General features: G+C 37.3%; 1 protein-coding gene across 3 annotated transcripts in view; it reads right to left on the bottom strand.

Moving 5' to 3' along the window:
* Nucleotides 1-25942, bottom strand: part of LOC127873707 (exocyst complex component 5-like) — a 62129-nt gene that overhangs the window by 5538 nt on the left and 30649 nt on the right. The window contains exons 11-19 of one of the 3 annotated variants that reach the window (XM_052417659.1): nt 24981-25076; nt 23970-24135; nt 21785-21893; nt 19923-20046; nt 16532-16552; nt 16107-16145; nt 7452-7647; nt 1189-1345; nt 689-849 (exon numbers count right to left, since the gene is read on the bottom strand). In XM_052417659.1, the coding sequence (XP_052273619.1) occupies nt 689-849; nt 1189-1345; nt 7452-7647; nt 16107-16145; nt 16532-16552; nt 19923-20046; nt 21785-21893; nt 23970-24135; nt 24981-25076 (1069 nt within the window). The remainder of the gene's footprint in view (nt 1-688; nt 850-1188; nt 1346-7451; nt 7648-16106; nt 16146-16531; nt 16553-19922; nt 20047-21784; nt 21894-23969; nt 24136-24980; nt 25077-25942) is intronic. The other 2 variants (XM_052417660.1, XM_052417661.1) reach the window with 2 other exon arrangements.

The following is a 25942-nucleotide window of genomic DNA, read 5'->3' on the forward strand; positions in this document are numbered from 1 at the left end:
GAAATGATTTGGCATTAAGTTCATTTGCAAAGAAAACAAAGAATTTGTTCTTAATTAAACAGAAAAAAAATAAAATATAGGTGAAATATTCATCAAATAAAAAATAATAATAACTAAGATAAAAAAACTAAACATTTATATGTAAAAAGAAAATAATTCATGCAATCTATAAATATTTCCAACAAACACCATTTTAATGCTCATACAATATAAAAAAACAACAGATCAGGTACATGTAAAAGTGACACTGCATTTTCAAAATTATATCAGCCAAATTCTGTCCGCATTGGCTAATCCGGACACTTTCCCCCCTTAAATGGATTTTTGCTATGAAGAGACTTCCATAAAAGGGTTGAATTACGTCCCTGATCTGCACAGGCTAATCTCAGGCGGCACTTTATGCACATGCATTAAGAACCGTTTTCCCAGAACGCAGATCATACTTATGCAATCATGTAATCCTGATGACCCTTTCCCTACTCACCAACTGATCCCCTGATGACACTTCCCCTACTCACCAGCTGATCTCCTGATGACCCTTCCCCTACTCACCAGATGATCTTATGATGACCCTTCCCCTACTCACCAGATGATCTCCTGATGACCCTGTCCCTACTCACCAGCTGATCTCCTGATGATCCTTCCCCTACTCACCAGCTGATCTCCTGATGACCCTGTCCCTACTCACCAGTTGTTCTCCTCCACAGACTTGCTTCAGGTTCTCAGGTACCACCACTAGCAGGTTACAGAGTGCATGCAGCTTCTCAAAGAGCTGGGAGATCAGTGGAAGTCCAAACTCCTTCACACATTTACGGTACTCATTGACATCACATATCACGAGCATAGCGCCTGCAATTAAGGTTGTCTTTGTTATTGAATTTTGAATATATGTATTTATAGTGATGATGACAATGGTGGTGGTGGTGTTGGTGGTGGTTGGCAGCAGTGGTGGTGATGATCATGATGATGATTTTGATGATGACGGCAACAACAACAATGACTACGTCCACTACAAAGATCATCATAATAATTACAATAATCAAGTCAAGTGCCAGTTGAAATTTGTCAAAGTCTTGATAACTTAGACACATGACAAGAAAATATGATGCCTCAAAAAAGATATACATTACCAAGATGATTCATCTCCTTCCAAATTCTAAATGATAACCACAAGCAGACTGTGTATACCTAGAGAGTTGTAGGTGAACTGGCACAGATGGTCATAGATGATCCTGTGCAGCCTGGTCCCCAGCTCCAGAAGCACGGCCTCCACATTCTTGCCATCCATATTGTTTCTCACCGTCTGGTGCTGTTGGGTGACGAACTTCACCACCTTTGCTGAGGCCTATAATAAAACATGTACATTGCCATCAGTGCTTCTCCTGGCTAAAAATTTTCTACAGCCAAACTGACCATAGAACATAGAAATCCAGCTCATTTGGTTGTTTTATAGGTATTCTTGTGGAAAAAGTTGTAACCAACTACAATTTTCTTTTGCCATATAAGTTTTTTTGTATAAATTGGTTTATTTTCAGAAAGGTCGAGACCTTTATAACAACATGTACATCACCACCTGGTTGCAGCCTCTAGTAACACATGTACATTACCAACTTGGCTGCTGCCATTAGTAACAAATGTACACCACCAACCTTGCTGCGGCCTTTAGTTATACAAGTACATCACCAACTTGGCTGGGGCTTTAGTTATAAGTGTACATCACCACCTTGACCATGGTCTTTAGTAATATATGTACATCATCACCTTGACCATGGCTTTAGTGATACACCTACATCATCACCTTGACCATGGCCTTTAGTGATACATGTACATCACCACCTTGACAATTGCCTTTGTTGATACACGTACATCATCACCTTGACAATTGCCTTTAGTAATACATGTACATCACCACCTTAATCATGGCCTTTAGTGATACACGTACATCATCACCTTGACCATGGCCTTTAGTGATACATGTACATCAACACCTTGACCATGGCCTTGAGTAATACATGTACATCACCACCTTGACCATGGCCTTTAGTTATACATGTACATCATCGCCTTTACCATGGCCTTTAGTAATACATGTACATCACCACCTTGACAATTGCCTTTAGTGATAATACATGTACATCACCACCTTGACCATGGCCTTTAGTAATACATGTACATCATCACCTTGACCATGGCCTTTAGTAATACATGTTCATCAGCACCTTGACCATGGTCTTTAGTAATACATTTACATCATCACCTTGACCATGGCCTTTAGTGATTCATGTATATCACCAACTTGGCCAAGGCCTTAAATAATGCATGTACATCCCCACCTTGACCATGGCCTTTAGTAATACATGTACATCACCACCTTGACCATGGCTTTTAGTAAGACATGTACATCATCACCTTGGCCATGGCCTTTAGTAAAACATGTACATCACCACCTTGAAAATTGCCTTTAATGATACATGTTCATCAACACCTTGACCATGGCCTTTAGTAATACATGTACATCATCACCTTGACAATTGCCTTTAGTGAAACATGTACATCAACACCTTGACCATGGCCTTTAGTAATACATGTACATCACCACCTTGACAATTGCCTTTAGTGATACATGTTCATCAACACCTTGACCATGGCCTTTAGTAATACATGTACATCACCACCTTAATCATGGCAATTAGTAATACATGTACATCAACAACTTGACCATGGCCTTTAGTGATACATGTACATTGCCACCTTGACCATGGCATTTAGTAATACATGAACATCACCACCTTGACCATGGCTTTTAGTAATACATGTACATCATCACCTTGACCATGGCCTTTAGTAATACATGTACATCACCACCTTGACAATTGCCTTTAGTGATACATGTACATCAACACCTTGACCATGGCCTTTAGTTATACATGTACATCACCACCTTGACAATTGCCTTTAGTGATACATGTACATCAACACCTTGACCAAGGCCTTTAGTAATACATGAACATCACCACCTTGACAATTGCCTTTAGTGATACATGTACATCAACACCTTGACCATGGCCTTTAGTAATATATGTACATCACCATCTTGACAATTGCCTTTAGTGATACATGTTCATCAATACCTTGACCATGGCCTTTAGTAATACATGTACATCATCACCTTGACAATTGCCTTTAGTGATACATGTACATCAACACCTTGACCATGGCCTTTAGTAATACATGTACATCAACACCTTGACAATTGCCTCTAGTGATTCATGTATATCACCAACTTGGCCAAGGCCTTAAATAATACATGTACATCACCACCTTGGCAACAGCCTTTTGGAATACATGTATATTACCACCTTGGTTGCTGCGTTTAGTAATACATATACATCACCTCATTGAATGAGGCCTTTAGTGATACATGTATAAGCATTGATCTGAACAATGAGTAGTTTTGAGCTCATTAAAAGTATACTCTGTGCAAAATAAGGTCATTTTGCCATGGACTTTAGGAACAAAATTATGTGCATGAACTCTGAATAGCTTTGAGCTCATTAACAATATTTTTTTAACTAACAATATAATGACAGCATGTAAAATATATATTCGTGCCAAAGTTAGGTCATAATTTATTCACATGTACTTAAATAAAATACTTTTTTTGCACATCTAGATCAGTCTAAAGAATAAAATTTTATGAATTTCTAACAAGAGGGCCAAAATGGCCCTAGTTGGCTCACCTGAGAGGAGTCGGTTCATTCAATCTTTACCTAATGTCAAACATTACCTAGCTATTGACCAGACAAACATCCTGGTCAAGTTTCTGCACAATCTAAGGGCAATAATTATGTCATTAATTATATAATTTTGCTCAACATCAAACTTGACTGAGATCTTTCAGCAACTTTGATAAAGAATGCTTGAGAAATGTGAATGCTAGAGTGTTTACAAACCAAATGTGGACGGACGGACAGCGGACAAAGACCAATCCTAAAAAATCACCTGAGCAATCAGGTGAGCTAAAAAGTGTGTTTCACCGATCTGAGCCATTTTCCAACTTGTCCAAGAAATCAATAAAACCAATGTATCGACTAAGTTTCACGATGATTAGGCAAAAAATGAGACTTCTATAGTGTTCGATCACAAGGTTTCTCTCTATATTGTCACATAAGGAAAACTGCCCCACCCCCCCTGGCAGCCATGTTTATTGACCCATCGGGACCATTTGCAAATCTATTCACCAAGTTTCATGATGATTGGGCAAAAAATGTGACTTCTAGAGTGTTCACAAGCTTTTTTTTACTATATAAATATAAGAAAACTGCCCCCCCCCCCCCGGCAGCCATGTTATTCAACTGACCGGAACCATTTTCCAACTCAACTCTCGTATCAAGGAAACAAATGTTCTGACCAAATTTCATGAAAATTGGGCAAAAAATGTGACTTCTAGAGAGTTTCACCAAATATGATGGTTATATCTCAAGGGACATAGAAGTTATAAGCATTTTACAAAACATAAACGCAGATTTCGAAACCTAAAGGCGGACCCTAACTTCAAGGTCAAGGTCACAGGGGTAAAAAATTGTGTGCGTATGGAAAGGCCTTGTCCATATACACATGCATACCAATTATTAAGGTTATATCTCAAGGTACATAGAATTTATGAGCATTTTTCAAAACCTAAACGCAGATTTTGAAACCTAAACGTGGACCCTAAGTTCAAGGTCAAGGTCACAGTGGTAAAAAATTGTGTGCGTATGGAAAGGCCTTGTCCATATACACATGCATACCAAATATGAAGGTTATATCTCAAGGGACATAGAAGTTATGAGCATTTTTCGAAACCTAAACACAGATTTCGAAACCTAAACGCGGACCCTAAGTTCAACGTCAAGGTCACAGGGGTAAAAAATTGTGTTCATATGGAAAGGCCTTGTCCATATACACATGCATACCAAATATGAAGGTTATATCTCAAGGGACATAGAAGTTATGAGCATTTTTCGAAACCTTAACACAGATTTTGAAACCTAAACGCAGACCATAAGTTCAAGGTCAAGGTCACAGGGGTTAAAAATTGTGTGCGTATGGAAAGGCCTTGTCCATATACACATGCATAGCAAATATGAAGGTTATATCTCAAGGGACATAGAAGTAATGAGCATTTTTCGAAACCTACACGCAGATTTCGAAACCTAAACGCGGACCCTTAGTTCAAGGTCAAGGTCACAGGGGTACAAAGTTTTGTGCGTATGGAAAGGCCTTGTCCATAAACACATGCATACCAAATATGAAGGTTATATCTCAAGGGACATACAAGTTATGAGCATTTTTCGAAACCTAAATGCAGATTTTGAAACCTAAACGCAGACCCTAAGTTCAAGGTCAAGGTCACAGGGCTAAAAAATTGTGTTCGTATGGAAAGGCCTTGTCCATATACACATGCATACCAAATATGAAGGTTATATCTCAAGGGACATAGAAGTTATGAGCATTTTTGGAAACCTAAATGCAAAGTGTGACGGAAAGACGGACAGACGGACAGACAGACAGACAGACAGACAGACAGACAGACAGACAGACAGACAGACAGACAGACAGACAGACAGACAGACAGACAGACAGACAGATGGACCGACGGACAGTCTGATCACTATATGCCCCCTTTTCTTCGAAAGGGGGCATAAAAACATCCAACCTTGAATAACAATTAACACATAAATGAAACACAACTACACTGTATTATTATGAAAACATTAATAATCAAAGGGGAGTAACTACTGTAAACTTAAATGCAATATTTAGAAGTGTTGTCTCACATGTTACATGACCTTAATTCATGATTGTTTGCAAGCCTTTTTACTATATAAATAAAAGGAAAGCTGCCCCGTCCCCCTGGCAACCATGTTTTTCAACAGACCGGAACCATTTTCAAACTTAACTCACGTATCTAGGAAACAAAAGTTCTGACAAAATGTCATGAAAATTGGGCCAAAAATGTGACTTCTTGAGTGTTCACATATTTTCACTATATACATATAGAGAAAAATGCCCCACCCACTGGCGGCCATGTTTTTTCACTGATCTGGACCATTTTAAAACTCGTCCGAGAAATCAATAAAACCAATGTTTTGACCAACTTTCATGATGATTGGGCAAAAACTGTGACTTCTAGAGTGTTTACAAGGTTTCTCTATAGCCAAATAAGAAAAACCGCCCCGCCCACTGGCGGCCATGTATTTCAACGGACCAGAACCACTTTTGAACTCAACCAACATATCATTAAGACATTTTGACAAAGTTACATGAAGATTGGGCATGAAATGTGACTTCTACAGTGTTTACAAGTTTTTCCTTTTTTTTGACCTAGTGACCTAGTTTTTGACCCAGCACAACCCAGTTTCGAACTCAACCGAGATTTCATTGAGACGAAGCTTCTGACCAAGTTTCATGAAGATCGGACAATAAATGTGGCCTCTAGAGTATTTACGAACAAATATTGACGGACGGAAGGACGTATGACAGACAAAGACCGGTCACAAAAGCTAACCTGAGCAATTAGGTGAGCTAAAAAGAAATTAAAATCAAATAATATTAAAATATATCAACAAAGAGAATGTTAACAAGATGGCAAATATTAAAAGAATTATTTACTTGTACAGACTCTCCAAAATGACCAGAGATAGACCAACTAACATTTCCATAAAAAATTGTTTCGAAAATAAAGACTATGCAGCTTTACTTTTAAACACTTTTCCAAATGTTATTGCAAAATGTTTTCCCAGTCCTAGCACCATAAGTAACCTAAGCCCCAGAAATTAATCCCTTTATCTTGTTAACGAGCAATCTGCCAAGCAAATAAACAATAAGAGCCCAATCCATACAATTTTAGAAATATATACTTAAAAGTAGAAACAATACATTTTATTTTTTAATCCATCAATATATGACAAAGTTATAGCTGAGACAAGAGTTTTTAAAAGGACATCTGGAAACTTGTACAGACAGACAGTGCAACTGCTATAGGCCACCTTCTGCAAAAAGGCATACACATGACAAAAGACAGCAATTATGTACAGAATTAGTTGCATCCAAACTTATTTGTCCCATACCAAGCAAATAAAGAGGAGCCGAGTGCAAGCAATCTTGGTAAGTAAATATGAAACTGAATCCCTCTGACTTTGTGGGTGCAAAAACAAATATTGTCTGTATGTATTAACCCATTTATGCCTAGTGGACTCTCCCATCCTTCTAAATTGGATCAATTTATTTCCAAAATTGGGTATGTCTAGTATATTTATTTCTATATTTAGAATATTTCTTACAGTAATTTTCCTTTAAGCAAACAGCGCAGACCCTGATGAGACGCCGCATCATGCAGCGTCTCATCTGGGTCTACGCTGTTTGCCAAGGCCTTTTTTCTAGATGCTAGGCATAAATGGGTTCATTACCTGTGTACCCATCTGTGCCAGCACAGAGTCATCATCAGGCTTGAAGTCATTCTTCTTCTGCTCAGTGGACAGGATGTTTCGAACCCAGCCACAGATTGAGGTCACTGCACGGTCAAGGCCGGTGTCGATCTTGGCCTCAAGGTGCTCACGCAGGTCACGCTTCTTGTGCAGGCAATCTGCATACAGTGGTGTTGACCTGAAAATGGTAGAATTATTTTTATTATATGCGAGTCATAAAGAAAGATCTAGAACAAATTTACTTAGTACTTCACTATTTTCCTCTCCTTCTATTGGGTGGTTAAGACAGAAGTGTTCAGTACCTTTTGATGTGTTATTTATTTCATTATTATATGTCAATATCAAAATGAGGTCAAATGATATGAGTGTGCTTGTTGGTTGAAAGAATCAAAGCCTCTAAGTAAGTAGAATTGATGTTAATAAGCCAGTCAATTTGGGTCAACCAAGTCCATAAAAAAAATAAAAAATAAGTCCATGAGAAGGTCAAGGTCAAGGTCAGGAGATGCTGATGAGTTGAGAATGTTTATATATTCAATGCGGGGAATCACGTGGTCAGATTTGAGAATAAATGGCCGCCGATGCTTCGATTTGATGGAGAAATTGAGTCTTCAAACAGGTACATCTACCTTATTACTTACTTGTTTTTATTCAGATAACGCCTATCATAGGGCCAACCGGAAGCGGTTTCAGCGAGTATCAACTGTTTTCCGCTGGTTGGTCTGAGTGTGGAGATTACTCATGGAATATTTCGTGATTTCCTGAACCGTCAAACAGTTGATGCTCGCTGAAACCGCTTCCGGTTGGCCCTACGTTATCCGAATAAAATCAAGTAAGTAATAAGGTAGATGCACCTGTTTGAAGACTCAATTTCTCCATCGAATAGAGGCATAGGCGGCCATTTTTTCTTAAATCTGACCACGTGATTCCCCGCATTGATATTACATCCATTCAAATGAAAAGCTTTGTACCGTGCAGTAATGATTTTAGAGGAAATTTGGGGTTAACTATGAATATGGCTCTTCTGAATATCCACAAGTCCAAAAGTAGGTCAAGGTCAAAGTAAGGTAATGCAGGTGTATTCAAAGTTGAACAAGATGCGTTTGTGAAACACAATGTCCCCCTATATGATGTTTGACCTTGAAGGATGACCTTGACCTTGTGAAGGATGACCTTGACCTTGACCTTTCACCACTCAAAATGTGCAGCTCCATGAGATACACATGCATGCCAAATATCAAGTTGCTATCTTCAATATTGCAAAGAATTCATAAAATAAGCGATTTGGGTCACATATATTTGACCTCTGACCTTGAAGGATGACCTTGACCTTGACCTTTCACCACTCAAAATGTGCAGCTCCATGAGATGCACATGCATGCCAAATATCAAGTTGCTATCTTCAATATTGCAAAAGTATTTATAAAATAAGTGATTTGGGCCACATATATTTTACCTCTGACCTTGAAGGATGACCTTGACCTTGACCTTTCACCACTCAAAATGTGCAGCTCCATGAGATACACATGCATGCCAAATATCAAGTTGCTATCTTCAATATTGCAAAAGTATTCATAAAATGAGCAATTTTGGCCACATATATTTGACCTCTGACCTTGAAGGATGACCTTGACCTTGATCTTTCACCACTCAAAATGTGCAGCTTCATGAGATACATATGCATGCCAAATATGAAGTTGCTATCTTCAATATAGCAAAAGTTATTGCAAAATGTTAAAGTTGGCGCAAACAGACCAACAGACCAGCGGACCAACAGACCAACAGACAGACAGGGCAAAAACAATATGTCCCCCACTACTATAGTGGGGTACATAAAAAGACGTCATTCATGTAAGTTTAAAAGCTTTGTAGGAAGCATCATTTATGTAAGACAAAAAACTTTATTTTGGGCTAACAAGAATTGTGACCTTCTGATACCAAAACAAGTAGATCAATGTCACGGTTCACATGAGCTTAGTGTGAAAGGGGTGTGTTAATACCTAGTTGTTATAAATAACTAAGAATTTGAAAATTATGTATTATTAAAAATGTAGATAAATGTCAAGGCCAAAATGTTATCAAAGAGTGTGGAGTGTGGGTGTGTTGAGAAGTATCAAAGCTTTGGGGAAAGCCCATGTTAAACAGCACCCTGTACTCTTTTTATCTAAATAACTGATTCCCACAACCACGAGAAGTCTTGAATATATGCATACTTAAATCTCATCTCAAACTAATCTCACACTGTAATTTAAAATTAAACAAGAGCAACGCATAACGGGTGCCATGCTCTGCTGCAAAAGCTTGTCAGAATTTTTTTTTTTTTTTTTTTTTTTTTTAGAGGTCACAGTGACCTGGACCTTTGACCTAGCGACCCAAAATGGGTGTGGCGTGTAGAACTCATCAAGGTGCATCTATATATGAAGATTCAAATTGTAGGTGGAAGCACTTTGATTTTAGAGCGAATGTAGAGGTTTATGTTAAAGTTTTATATTAGAGGTCACAGTGACCTTGACCTTTGACCTAGTAACCCAAAAATGGGTGTGGTGTGTAGAACTCATCAAGGTGCATCTACATATGAAGTTTCAAAGTTGTAGGTGGAAGCACTTTGATTTTGGAGCCAATGTTAAGGTTTTAGCACGACGCCTATGGCGGACGGCGGACGACGAGCTGGCTATCACAATACCTTGGGTTTTTCTCCGAAAACAGCTAAAAATTCAAAGTTGATAACAAATAACTGTTTTCTGCGGTCACTTTGTTGACATGATCACTTAAGTTGCAGTTCGAGTTGCTCATCGGCATGGGCAAACATTTAATATGAATTCAAACAATTAATTGAACATTATACAATTTCAAGTTAAGGCACAAGCTCATTTCACAAGCTCATAAAGAACAGATTTAGACTGATGAAAAAAAACAATTAAAATGCATCAAGGCCATGTCCTTGACTTAGAACTTCCATCCATAGGCCTTAACCAGGTGCTGTTCTTTAAAAATCAAGAGAAGATCTCTTCTAATGTTAGACAACAATTATTTCAATCATTCAGCAAATCTGAATATGCAATATTCTATTGATAGCTAAAATAATCACATAGAAGATGCAAAGCTATTAAGCAATGTTGTTATAACTAACAGGGGAGGCAATCAATTTAAAATATACTGCAAACTGTCCAGTTATTGGATTAATGACAATTATATAATATCTGTAGAAAATCTATTAATAATCTCTGTGACCTTGACCCAAGTGACCTCAAACCTCATCAAAAGGTAGATGTCCATGCAAGGTACCTACATGCCAAATATGTAAGAGATTGGTAAAATATTGAAGGCGCTATGAGAAACTGTTACAAAAAAAGACTGAAAAGTGTGACGGAAGGAAGGACAAACTGGCAACTATATGCTCCCTGAAAATATTCAAAACAAAAACAACAAAATTTACCAAAATTTAAAAGAATGTTCCATAGTTCAAGACTACAACAAGACCTGTGTTTGGGAAAACACAGTGCCCGCTGCTGCGCTTTGAAGCCGCGAAGCAGCTTTTTATGGAAAAGTCTGAGTCCCGGAATGAAACTCACACTTCATCTGTCATCTGTTAATCATGTAGATGGACTCACATACCAAAAAATCAGCTCAATATCTTATAGAATTGTGTAAAAACAGGACAGTGCCATGCTATATGCCACCCAACCAGTGGCATAAATATGTGCAAGCATTGTTAGTTTTCAGATCCACCATAATAGCATGTTAATTATATCTTACATAGCAATTTCATTTAATTCTAAAATTACAAAGCACATTATTAACTTGCGAAAAAATGTGGCAATCATAGTTAACAGTTAGTTTGCAGAATGCAAACTTTGGCATTGGTTACATGCTACCAAAAATTCAATCACAGCAAACATGGCAATACAAAACATCATCAACAAATGCAAGAAAATGAAAACTGTGTCATTTAGTGAGAACCTACAAGAAAAGCTAGCAAAGTCCAATAATATGCGTAAGTTTCTAAACTACCAGGTCTGGCTCTAAATACATTTCAGTACTCCTGTTTAAATAACCTTACAACTTTTTTATGAATTTTAGTATGTTCGCAAGATAATGCTGTGGCCAATTAAATCCCAAATAACATAGCTCTGGGTTTTGTCCTTGAAGAGAAGACTAAGTTATTTTCCTATATTAGTCTTTATAAATCATGTGACAGTTGGGAAATGGCCATTGAGTAATCCATGTGCTAGATTTGAACAAACTTAGTAGAGGTTCACCATGCAGATGCTTCATACCAAATAACAAACCCCTGATACTTGTGGTTGCAGAGGTTTTTGAAATGTTCATTTTAAAAATCAATGTTCAGCTCAGAAGGCGTTAAAAAAGTTTAAGTATATATGCATGTACTAACAGGCAACATGGCAATTAAAAAGCTCCCCATGAGCACTATGAGTTCAGGTGAGCTAAAGAACAGCTTTATTTCATTGAACAACAACAGCAAACAGTTCAAAGTCAAATGCAACAAGAAATTTTGAAATAAATTTGAACATAAGCTGTCTTCATTATGCTTGGTACACTAAAAATCCCAAAACTTCAAATGCATGTTAACCATTTGGAATGGTAGGCTACAAGCACACAGTTATTAACATTCACAAGCAAATACAGAAGAATTTAGCACTACAGAATTATGTTATAGCTAAACATGTTTTATAACAAACTAAAGGCTGCATTTAACTCATTTAACTAATACATGAATATGGTTAAATATTTTTTTTTAACTATAGCTCATAGATTTTAGCCTCAACATGATCATTTTCATTTGAATACTTAGACAGAACTGTTAAAACTTATACTTTAGTTTCTGGACTCAACTCCACATAAATGATGAAAAAAAGATCTACTGTATATAATTTAACTTTTGAAATCTGTGCGTGTCCTTCACCAAGTAAAAATTAAGAAAACCATTCTAGCATTAAAGCGGGACTGCATGATTTTTATATGTGTTAAATTGTAATATATTGATAAAACTATGTTACAATAACACAAAATGGGCAAGAAAATATATATTGAAGATGAATTTCATAAAATGCAGCAAAGACAAATATGCGCAACTAGCCGATTATGACCAAGCTATTTCGTACATATTTTCCTACAATAACCGAAGCATTCGTCTTTTTATAAGGATTGGAGTTAGTGTTTGTGTGTCGTATGAATAGATATCGTTGCAGGAAATTAAAATGATCTGTAAAACTAAATTTAGATTCACATCGTACATGCATGATATACATGCTGGCGAATTCGACTGTACAGACATTTTCTATTTCAGAATTAAATATCTGGCTTATTTCGCATTTTTCGACACATGTTCTTCTTTACTTTTATTTTAATTTATATTGAAATATATGTATAATAAGTTTTGTACACATTTGATATAAATTCATAAATATTTGACAAAATCGTGCAGTCCCGCATTAAGTTTATGCTCATTTTAGTAAAATGTGCCAGGCTATTATTTTAGAGCCATACATGTATATAAAGTAAAACAAAGAATGGGTATACATGTAGACACTGATGCCACAGCAATTCACGTTTGGACAAATCTACAATTAAATTTAACGATGGCATAAGAACAAAGAGCAAAATCTGATTGCAAAATTCCTTATATTGCCATCATCTAAACATTCATCATTGAAACTTTGTGCAAAATCTACCAGTTAGAAAATGTAAAAACACATTTTTTTAAATAAATATTCTATAGTAAAAAAGCAGACAAAAAGCATAAATCAGCAACAACTAATCAAAGGCCAAATTCTTTTCTAACAATCTACTACGCATTAAGATCATGCAGCTGTGATAGTTTTAGTTAAAAATACAAAATTTTGGGACAAAATATTTAATAATGGAAACACAAAGGGCCATAGTTATGCCAAAACTTGTTGCAGCCCAAAGTCCTTTTTCAAAATCATCTATATCATAATATGTATCTGTATTTGTATGATTGTCATTCATATTTCACTTGTAAATGTGCTGAGTGTCATAATAAAATGGTAAACTGGTACACTGGTACACATAAGATCATTTAACTATGACATTTTGAGCAAATTTTTCCCAGTAGTTAAAGAGGTTTGAAAGCATGAAATTTCCTATAGTTACAAAAATAGACAGAAGGCCATGCTTTTGGCAAAAATCGTTACAGCCATAGAAAACAAGAGCACCGCCTTGCGGGTGCAGACCGCTCATCTATTTTTCTTTTTAAAGGTGTAGGGACCTATCTCAATTTCAAACACAAAGGAGGGAGGGGTGGAGTGGAGAGGGGTGTATAGTGTGGAGGTGTGGTCATTTATTAAATTTTCTTCAGAAAATGCAACAAAAAAAAATATTTATTATCCCCATGCTTTTTGAAAAGGGTGGGGATATTGTGGTTATCTCCGCCGTCTGTCCAGTTGTCCGTCTGTCTGTCCGTCCAGCCTGGCCACTATCTCCTCCTATGCTATTAGCACTAGAACCTTGAAACTTACAAACATGGCAGCTATGAGCATATGAGCGACCCTGCACTATTTGGAATTTTGATCTGACCCCTGGGTCAAAAGTTATGGGGGTTGGGGTGGGGCCAGGTCAGAGATTTTTACACATTTTTTTAGGTTATTTTACTATAATTTCTTCATTTCTACACCGATTCACTTCAAATTGATACTGAACCTCTCTTATGACAATACGGTTAATCTCAACTATGCATGGCCCCATTACCAACCCTGGGGCGCCCCGCCAACATAGGCCACGCCCACCCAAAATTGCCTTTTACTATAATTTCTTCATTTCTACACAGATTCACTTCAAAATGATACTGAACCTCTCTTATGACAATACAGTCATACTCAACTATGCATTGCCCCATTATCAACCCTGGGGCGCCCCGCCCACATAGGCCACGCCCACCCAAAATTGCCTTTTACTATAATTTCTTCATTTCTACACGGATTCACTTCAAATTGATACTGAACCTCTCTTATGACAATACGGTCAATCTCAACTATATATGGCCCCATTACCAACCCTGGTGCGCCCCGCCCACCCAAAATTGCCTTTTACTATAATTTCTTAATTTCTACACAGATTCACTTCTTATTGATACTGATCTTCTCTTATGACAATATGGTCAATCTCAACTATGCATGGCCCCATTACCAACCCTGGGGCGCCCCTGGGTCAAACATGCGGCGTGGGGATACGCGTCGGCCTCTGCCGCGCCATTTCTAGTTATTTTGTTTTTAGGGGGGGGGGGGGGGATTCTTGGATGGGATGGTTGGACGGTATTTCAAAAATAAAACAATAAAAATAAATATTGTGTTTTTTAACCATGTTTGAAAAAAAAATTGGGGGTGGGGTGTGGGGGGGTATAGTGTAAGGGTGTGATGGTCATTTATTAGATGATCTTTACAAAAAAAATAAAAAAAATGGGGGGGGGATTCGGGGGGGTGGGGGGGATGGTTTGGGTGGAGTCTATTGTGGTATGTCAGGTAAGAGTTGTTTTGTCAAAGTATCAATCAAATCTAATCATAAATAAGAAGTTATGGCAATTTTAGCAAAATTTAATCATTTGACCTTGAGAGTCAAGGTCATTCAAAGGTCAAGGTAAAATTTGACTTGCCAGGTACAGTACCCTCATGATAGCATGAAAGTATTTGAAGTTTGAAAGCAATAGCCTTGATACGTTAGAAGTAAAGTGGATCTAAACACAAAATGTAACCATATATTCAAAGTTACTAAGTAAAAAAAGGGCCATAATTCCGTAAAAATGACAACCAGAGTTATGCAACTTGTCTTTTACTGTCCCCTTATGATAGTTTTGGAGTGTTCCAAGTATGAAAGCAATATCTATGATACTTAAGGGGTAAAGTGGACCAAAACACAAAACTTAACAAAATTTTCAAGTATAAAGGGCCCATAATTCCGTCAAAATGCCAGTCAGAAATACATAACGTTGCCTGCACAGTCCCCTTATGATAGTTAGTAAGTGTTGCAAGTATGAAAGCAATAGCTTTGATACTTTAGGAATAAAGTGGATCTAAACACAAAACTTAAACAATTTTTCAATTTTCTAAGTATAAAATAGCTTTGATACTTTAGGAATAAAGTGGATCTAAACACAAAACTTAAACAATTTTTCAATTTTCTAAGTATAAAAAAGGCACAAAATTCTGTCAAAATGCCAGTCAGAGTTACATAACTTTGCCTGCACAGTCCCCTTATGATAGTTAGTAAGTGTTGCAAGTATGAAAGCAATAGCTTTGATACTTAAGGAATAAAATGCTGCTGTTATAGAGGAAGCTTAATGCTGTCTGTGAGGGCATAAGAGAACTATATAAAATCATAAAATAATCAGTAATTAATGTAAACTAGATAAATACAAATTTCGGTTAATATTACTAAGTATGGTGAAATTCATAAAATAAAATCAACATGAAAATAATCTAACAAATTGATATTATGGAGAAAACTGTTATGCTGTACAACAGTGAACGACATGTGTTTCAAGGTAGGTTTATGCCAATATCGTTATGTCAATATCGCCAATATCATTTTGTAATTGTATTTCCCATTTGTGATGAAATAAGACATCCAAAGGCTTGCAGCACGCAGAAACAGGGTTCAACTTACGCTTTTTCCTTTCCCTGTCCGTTTTTGGCTACAGCTTTACTGATAAAATTATCATTCATGATTTTAAACATTCAGAAAAGGTGAATTCTGCCTATGACAAAGCCAAGAGTTAAAATCAATTAAATTGATTCAAACGAGTTGTTAATGAAAAATATTAACAGTACATTAATTGCAGCAGAAAATGAAATTCAAGTTACTTACTATTCATACAAAAGAGGACATTGTTATGAGTGAAACAAAATTAAGACATTTTCAAATTCTCCCCTGATTATTGACATTATAGATCATTATAACTCATTTATTACTGCCTCATGGTTCTTAATGAAAGAATGAAACATTCTAAAATGCAGGTTGATGTAATGTCTAAATACTTTCAGGCTAGGATTATCAAGCATGTAACACACAGTGAAAGTGTTGCAACTTACGGTGGTTCGTTTCCTTTAATACTGATAAAAAAACGTCAAAGAACAAATTCAACATTCATGCGGTTATTGCAATATCATATTACTCTGTACATAACCCTTTTCATGCTGGGAAATTTGTCGTCTGCTAAAATGTCGTCTGCTGAATTTCTAAAATTAGCATTTTCTTCGTTTTTTTTCCAATGAATACTATCAGAATAGCAAACAGTTTGGATCCTGATGAGACGCCACGTTCTGTGGCGTCTCATCTGGATCCAAACTGTTTGCAAAGGCCTTTAAAATTCGGTTCCCGCACTGAAAGGGATAATTATTTCTACTGATAGCTGAGCATGCTATGTATGTGTGCATAATAAAATAAGAAAGTGATGTATGTTAACTTTATCAACACTTATCAGAAAGTAATAGTACAACACCACATCATACGAGTATCTACAAAACAAGCACAACAAATTATATGTTTTAACAAAAAGAAGCCTTTGAATAATTGTTTAAAGCATTATAAACAAACTCACAACTAGTGTGCTCTGGCTGCATTTGTGTTGAAAATCATTACCCTCAAAAAACAATTATCTTTTTAAAATTAATCTTCCGTGAAATATTCCGTCAATCAACACAGCATTAATCAAACCACGTTACGATAAATTCTGATCATTAATACAGTATACAGATAAGCAAATGCAGGTACTTTTATCAGCATGGTAGAAGAAAATTTACTGTTTACCACACAATAAAAATATTTTATAATTTGAAAAGGCAGTCCAAGTGACAGCTACATCCCCTGCTGAGATTCTGGTGAATTTGACATTGAGGCACCACGACTGACTGATGATTTCAGGTCACCTTCTGAATGACATTAACCTTTAACCTTACTATGCATGTGCTTATTGCTTATATATTGTTAGTTTTGAACTATATTGTTAGCTTTGTACATAAAACGATGAACTGGAATTGTTCAAGTTATATGAATAAACTTTCTGTTCTGTTCTGTTTTATGAAAATCATTCAATTTGTATAAGAGATATATAGCCTGTACGGAAAAATATGAAGGCTAAACTATTGACTTTCAAGTGTTACCTTAAACCAATGTGACTGATTCATGCCTTCTTCACATTGTTTCAATAACCTTTACATTGTAACCAAGTTTCATGAAAGCCTTTCAACGTGTATAGGAGAATTTGAGCAGACACAATAATAAATGGTTAAAGCGGGTATATACGATTTTTATATGTGCTGAATTGTAAAATATCGATACAAATATGTTATAATAACACACAATATGCAAGAAAAATGATACATTTAAGACGAATTTCATAAAATGCAGCAAATACAAATTAGCGCCCCGAGCCGATTGTTACGAAGATAATTCGTAATTATTTTCCTACAATAACCGATGCATTCGTCTTTTTAGTAAGTGTTCCTGTGTCGTATGAATCGATATCGCTGCAGGAAATTAAAATGATCCGTAAAACTAAATTTATATTCACATCGTGCATGCATGATATACGTGCTGGCGAATTCGACTGTACAGCCTTTTTGATTTCAGAATTAAATATCTGGCTTATTTAGCATTTTTCGACACATGTTCTTCTTAACTTTTATTTTAGTTTATATTGAAATATATGTATAATAAGTTTTTCACACATTTTATATTAATTAATAAATATTTGACAAGATCATATATACCCGCTTTAAGGTTTTTACCATAAAGATATAGTATGACCTTTTATGTGAGTTCGCGTAACTGACTCTTTCCTATTTAATATTGTATAAATCACTTATACATTTAAGCCATGTTTTATGAAAATCCTTCAATTGGTATATGAGATATGTATTTGTCACTAAAATAAATGCTCTAACTTTTGACTGCGTAGAATGGCCTTGACCTTGAGTCAGTGCATCTAACTCATGTCTTCTGCATATCGTCTAAGCAAGCTAAACATTTCACCAAAGTTTCAGTATAATCCTTCAAATGGTATAAGAGACATGGAGCAGACACAAAAGTGTAACAGACAGCTTTGCTGACTTAAGGATGGCAACAAATGACATTTATACTGTTTCATAGCATTTCCTGGTCTTTATTAACAAGCACCAGCTGCTACACTCAAACGCACATTAGCACACGCAATAAACTTTAAAGATACAAAACAACATAAAGAATCGACAAATGCTGATAACAACAGTCATTATATTCACACCACCTGAAATTGCAAGCACATTTTCAAGTACAGTGATAATGACAGCATGACTTAGTTCCAACAGGTTAAACATGCAGCACATTTCTTGTGACCTCTACAAAAACTCTACAAAACATACATTCTTCAACCTTAGGATGAAGAACATTTCTGCATAAAAGGCAATGTCAAATAACATACTACATGTGTGAGGCAACATATTGAACTAATTTCTGGGAACATATCTTTTATTTTTGAATTTCTAAGAAGACCACAGGTGTGTTAAGAAAAGAAACGTGTCACATACAATGTGGATATTTTTGTAACTAACGCATACAATCAAACAAAGAAATAACAGAATTTAATGTTCATAAAAAGGTTTGGTATATAACTTAAAATACCCATCCTCCACAAGAATTTAAATGACTTGTATCAAGATCCAAAATGGTCTTCTAATCATAATTTACTTTATGCTAAAAAATCTAATCGTACTGAATACCCTTGATGATCTGATAATATCCAATGCACCAATAGTAGAAAGCATTACACTGGTAAAAGGGACATAAGCTTTATTAAACTTGTTACAGAATAAAATGCACATAGTTGTCCATGACTGAATGCTGCATTGCAAGAAATTCACAAAGAGGGATGAACTGTTGACAGCTCCATGTTTCATCATGATATTGGGTCATATTGGTAAACTTTGTCAAACAATCTTAACATCAACAAAACAATTAAAGGGAATGTTAACTGTTAGCACAAATGTGACATCAACCAAAGACATACTAGGTGTATTTTGTGGGTAAAACCAGTACTAAAGGATATATTCAAAATGTTCACTTCAATTCCACTAGATCAGATTAGCTTATGTTTTCCATTTTAAATTGTACATAGGCCCCATGCCAATCTCGAGTGGCATATTGATTGCTATACAAAGAAAGAAAAAAAGGAATCTTCATAAGAGCCGCTCTATGAAAAAACGGGCTTTAATGCAAGTGCGTTAAGTGTTGTCCCAGACTAATCAAGGACGCCACTTTCCTCATAAACCGGATTTTTGAAAGAGATCTCCTTTAAACAATAAAAACCATACAAGCCAAGAGTGTTTTCCCTGATAAGGCTGTGTGGATGCACAGGCTAATCTGTGACAACACTTTACACACATGCATTTAACCCTATTTTCTCAAAGCGAGGCACCTACATTTGAAGCTGTGCTCTGGACTTACATTAACAGCGGCACAGCACTGTCCATGAACTGCTTCTCAAACAAGTGGAATAGGGTGTTTGCCTGCTGGACCGTGTCAAAAAAGTAGATCTGAGGCGGGGTCTTGGGCTCCCCAACAGGAATGCCTGCAATGAAGTGGAAAGGTAAGGGGCCTGCAATGAAGTGGAAAGGTCAGGGGCCTGCAAAGTAGGGGAAAGGTCAGGGGCCTGCAATGTAGAGGAAAGGTCAGGGATCTGCAATTAGGAGAAAGGTCAGGGACCTGCAATGTAGGGAACAGGTCAGGGGCCTGCAATGTAGGGGAAAGGTCAGGGGCCTGCAATGTAGGGGAAAGGTAAGGGGCCTGCAATGTAGGGGAAAGGTCAGTGGCCTGCAATTTAGGGGAAAGGTCAGGGACCTGCAATGTAGGGAAAATGTTGGGGGCTTGCAATGTAGGGAAAAGGTGAGGGGCCTGCAATGTAGGGGAAAGGTCAGGGGCCTGCAATGTATGGGAAAGGTCAGGGGCTTGCAATGTATGGGAAAGGTCAGGGGACTGGAAATGTAGGGGAAAGGTCAGGGGCTTGTAATGTAGGGAAACTGTCAGGGGCCTGCAATGTAGGGGAACTGTCAGGGGCCTGCATTGTTAGGGGAAAGGTCAGGGGCCTGCAATTTTGGGGGAAAGGTCAGGGGCCTGCAATGTTGGGGGAAAGGTCAGGGGTCTGCAATTTTGGGGGAAAGGTCAGGGGCCTGCAATGTAGGGGAACTGTCAGGGGCCTGCAATGTAGGGGAACTGTCAGGGGCCTGCAATGTTAGGGGAAAGGTCAGGGGCCTGCAATTTTGGGGGTGAGGTCAGGGGCCTGCAATGTTGGGGGAAAGGTCAGGGGCCTGCAATGTAGAGGAACTGTCAGGGACCTGCAATGTTGGGGGAAAAGTCTAGGGCCTGCAATGTAGGGGAAAGGTCAGGGGCTTGCAATGTAGGGGAACTGTCAGGGGCCTGCAATGTTAGGGGAAAGGTCAGGGGCCTGCAATGTTGGGGAACTGTCAGTGGCCTGCAATGTTGGGGGAAAGGTCAGGGGCCTGCAATGTTGGGGGAACTGTCAGGGGCCTGCAATGTAGGGGAACTGTCAGGGGCCTGCAATCTAGGAGAACTGTCAGGAACTGTCAGGGGCCTGCAATCTAGGGGAACTGTCAGGGGCCTGCAATGTTAGGGGAAAGATCAAGGGCCTGTAATGTAGGGGAACTGTCAGGGGCCTGCAATATTGGGGGAAAGGTCAGGGGACTGCAATGTTGGGGGAAATGTCAGGGGCCTGCAATATAGGGGAAAGGTCAGGAGCCTGACAGCCTGCAATGTAAGCAAAAGGTAAGGGGACTGCCATGTAGGGGATACGTCAGGGGCCAATAATCACAAAGTATACTGGGAAAACATCTGTTAAGATTTACTAAGAAAGCTTTCAAACATGGTCTCCATGTGGCATTGTTTTTGTATATTAATAAAACTTCACCAGAACTGTAACATATCTTTATCAACAAGCTCAGTAATAATAAGCAGCATACTTAAGCACGTACTTATTTCAATTGTTCTCAATCTAAACACAGTGAAACCTGTTGTTTTTTTAATAAATTACATGATTATGCTTAATGCCTGTGCGTCAGGTGTTGTCCAATATTAGCCTGTGCAGTCCTCAGAGGCTAATCAGAAACACTTTGTGTCTTAACTTGACATTCCCTATGAAGAGACTTCATTGAAACAAATAATACCATTAAAGCAGAAAGTGTCATCCCTGATTAGCCTGTAAAGAATGCACAGGCTAATCTGGGATGACATTTAACACACATGCATTAAGCCCTATTTTCTCAGACGGCGGCTAAAATCAACTAGAGACATACCTTGTAAGCCCACCTCCACAGCGTAGTCAATGTGTTCTACCACCAGATACTTTATCAGAATATCTAGAATCTTTACAGCATTGCCAGAAACATCCGAACTAACTGACAACTGAAAGATACATCCAGAAACAAGTGTAAAACTGTGGTATCTATTAACCCAGTTATGCCTAGTGGACTATCCCATTCTTCTAAATTGGATCAATTTGTTTCCAAATTAGGAATGTCTAGTATATTTATTTCTATATTTAGAATATTTCTTACAGAAATTCCTTTAAGCAAACAGTGAAGACCCAGATGAGACGCCGCATCATGCGGTGTCTCATCTGGGTCTACGCTGTTTGCCAAGTCCTGTTTTCTAGACACTAGGCATAAATGGGTTAATGTTTTTTTTGTCACACACAATAGTTTCAAATTAAGTAAGAACTAAAGTATTACTTCATTAACTCTAGCATCTATAATTCAAATACTTATTGTACTTAAAACAAATCACACAGTTCCTTCAAAATGATAAATGCTGCAATAAGAATTCGCCACCTTTTACTCAAAACTTTATAACTTGATAACTCTGGCATGTTTGGTCACCTTCTCCAACGCGATATTGAAATTTATCCTCCATAACTATCCTTGATAGTACAGAGCAATTGACAGCCGCTACATGTTTATTTAATTGATTATCTTAATTATGAATATTGGTTAACACATAAACATAAATGATACCAGGTGAATGGCATATTTCTTGTTTAAACAAGTTTAATTATAGTTAAATATATATATATCTATGTGCATGAACTTAAATTTCTCTCATAGTCTCTGACATTTGAGTTACTCTTTTCAACTTAGGATTAGGGTAAGAAAATATCATATGAAAAATTCGTTAACTTGAGACCTTTGATAACTTGAGACCTTTGATAACTCAAGATCTTCTACAACTCTAGACCTTCAATAACAAGAGACCTTCAATAACTAGAGACCTTCAATAACTAGAGACCTTCAATAATTAGAGACCTTCAATAACTAGAAACCTTCAATAACTAGAGACCTTCAATAACTAGAGACCTTCAATAACTAGAGACATTCAATAACTAGAGACCTTCAATAACTAGAAACCTTCAATAACTAGAAACCTTCAATAACTAGAGACCTTCAATAACTAAAGACCTTCAATAACAAGTGACCTTCAATAACTAGAAACCTTCAATAACTAGAGACCTTCAATAACTAGAGACATTCAATAACTAGAGACCTTCAATAACTAGAGACCTTCAATAACTAGAAACCTTCAATAACTAGAGACCTTCAATTACTAGAGACCTTCAATAACTAAAGACCTTCAATAACAAGTGACCTTCAATAACTAGAGACCTTCAATAACTAGAGACCTTCAATAACTAGAGACCTTCAATAACTAGAGACCTTCAATAACAAGTGACCTTCAATAACAAGTGACCTTCAATAACTAGAGACCTTCAATAACTGGAGACCTTCAATAACTAGAGACCTTCAATAACAAGTGACCTTCAATAACAAGTGACCTTCAATAACAAGTGACCTTCAATAACTAGAGACCTTCAATAACTAGAGACCTTCAATAACTGGAGACCTTCAATAACTAGAGACCTTCAATAACTTTTGCATTTTTGTCATCCAGGTGCGACCTTCCATTAAACAGTTTTAATCATTTTCAATTTCAAATGACACAGTGCATGTCTAAATTTTACACTTTTTGACAAATATGTTTAAACATGGATTTGATATAAACAAACTACGCCAAAAACGAATATGAAGGAAAATATCAAACCCTTGCTAGGTTCATAAAAAGTTGAACAGATCGATTATAGTTAAAATCTAGCAATCTTTACAATCAAAAGGGTGAAAGTAGTGCAATTCACACCTCTGAATTTATGAGACACATTCTGAGAAAACTGGGATTAATGAATGTGCATAAAGTGTCACCCTGATTAGCCTGTGTAGTACACATATCTGGGACAACACTTTCCTTCTACACTGAATTTCCATTTACAAGAGAACTCCTTAAAACAAAAATTTCATAGCAGCGGAAAGTGTCATCTCTTATTAGCCTGTGTGGACTGCACTTGCTAGTCTGGGACGACACTTTACACACATGCATTAAACCCAGTTTTCACAGAATACATCTCTCATGATATTTAAACTGGCTGCTACACACTTGCTGGCATCGTTTGAAGGCCAGTTTTGTCTCCTGCAGGATGTTGATGGAGACCTCCTGTGACAGGAATGTCTCTCCTCCATAGTTCTCCACCGTGGGGCCGATGTTGATGTTCATGTTCACGGTAGCCATCTTGGCCTGCAGGTGGCTACGCAGCTCTGACAGCCTGCAGAAAAGAATCCGATAGACAAGTTGGAGTCAATGAATACAAAAATTTATTTTTATAGCAATAATGACTAAATTTCAAAAGTAAATTTTACTCTGGCTTGTAAAAAATCCAATATTACTGGTTTGAGACTAAAACTATCAACAAGGATGCAAGTCTATGACTGAATACAAGGACTAAAGACTTTGATCCAAGACTATGACGCAGGACTAGGACCTAATAGTGGGCCAAAAGACAAGCATGCAGGACTATGACCCATGACTATGAATTAAGGCTAATAAATAAGACTTCAACTAAAGAATATATGAATCAAGGCAGGACCCAAGACTATGAATCAAGGCTAGAATCCAAGGCTATGACCCAAGAAAAGGAATCAAGGCTAGACCCAAAGACAATGACCAATACTATGCATCAAGGCTGGAACACAATACTATGACTCATGACTATGAATCAAGGCTAGGAACCAAGACTATGAATCAAGACTAGAACACAATACTATAAATCAAGGCTAGGACCCAATACTATGAATCAAGGCTAGAACCCAACACTATGACCCATGACTATGAAACAAGGCTAGAACACACGACAATGAATCAAGACTAGAACACAATACTGCGACCCAATACTATGAATCAAGGCAAAGACTCAATGTTATGTTATGAATCAAGGCTAGAACCCAACACTATGCCCAAAGACTATGAATCAAGGCTATGACCAAAGACTTTTACTCAAGACTATTACCCACAACTAGACCACAACTATGACTCAACTGTATGACTCAAGAAAAGGGCCCAAGACTATGAACCAAGACAACCCCCCCCCCAAGACTAGACCAGTGTGCGTACCCTCCAGACTGTATCTGCTTCTTGTGGTGGTCCTTCCCCTCATAGTACCTCTGTAGAATGGCCCCACATCTCTCGTTCAGGTATTTGATCTCAAAACTGAAATACAGTAGCGTCTAGTTAGTTGGATGAAACAGTCTGACTGGTGTTATTATTGACATTAAACTCTCAAGAATGTAGATTTAGACTTTGTAAAAAGCTTCGGCTGCACACCACACTTTTTAGCCACCAATGCGAATTGGCCCCGGTCAAATTTCTCAATAAAAAGAACATTGCTCAAGTAAGCACCATTTTGAGTGTCTAAATAATAATGAATGTCAGGTTTGAGTTGAAGTGATTTTTCTTGGATGTTTGTAAATTACCAAAACATTGGTATTGTAACTGTAGCTGCATACAGGAAGTAGAATTAATGCAATTCGAAAACAGGTGTAAAGCTGGCTCCGGACAGTATTTCTGTTAGAAATTTGAAAGGGCGTACAGACATTTAACTATTACAAAAAATCTAATCCTTTGACCCCCAATTTTCTCCATTGCTGTTTAGTACTTGGTAAGTTACCAATGTAAACACATGGTTTCCAGGCACCTTGCTTCTGCAGGAAAGTGGCAGTTTGCTGTTGAAACTGGCTTAAAAAGGCTCGGAAACACAGAATTCTGATGTTTTGATTTGAAATAATCAATACTAAAACATTTTGCCCCAACTCATTTGATTTGAATATTACTGATTTTTCAGAAGGCACAGCCTCAACCATTCTGGAAATGTGCTTGGTTTATTTTCAGATTTGCAAGGTGACCAGTTTCCAGACATTGGTTTGCTCCTGCTTGTGTACGAGATTGGCCGAGACTTAAAAAACTGCAGTGTGCCACCTTAAGGTAAAACGACAAATTTCCAAAATGATCAAATACCCATAAAACATGCTTTTGCATAATTAAATATTCCTAAGGTTTTGTTTTTTAACAGAGTGTTT

This window comes from Dreissena polymorpha, chromosome 3 (genome assembly GCF_020536995.1).
Source record: "Dreissena polymorpha isolate Duluth1 chromosome 3, UMN_Dpol_1.0, whole genome shotgun sequence".
Lineage (NCBI taxonomy): Eukaryota > Metazoa > Mollusca > Bivalvia > Myida > Dreissenidae > Dreissena > Dreissena polymorpha.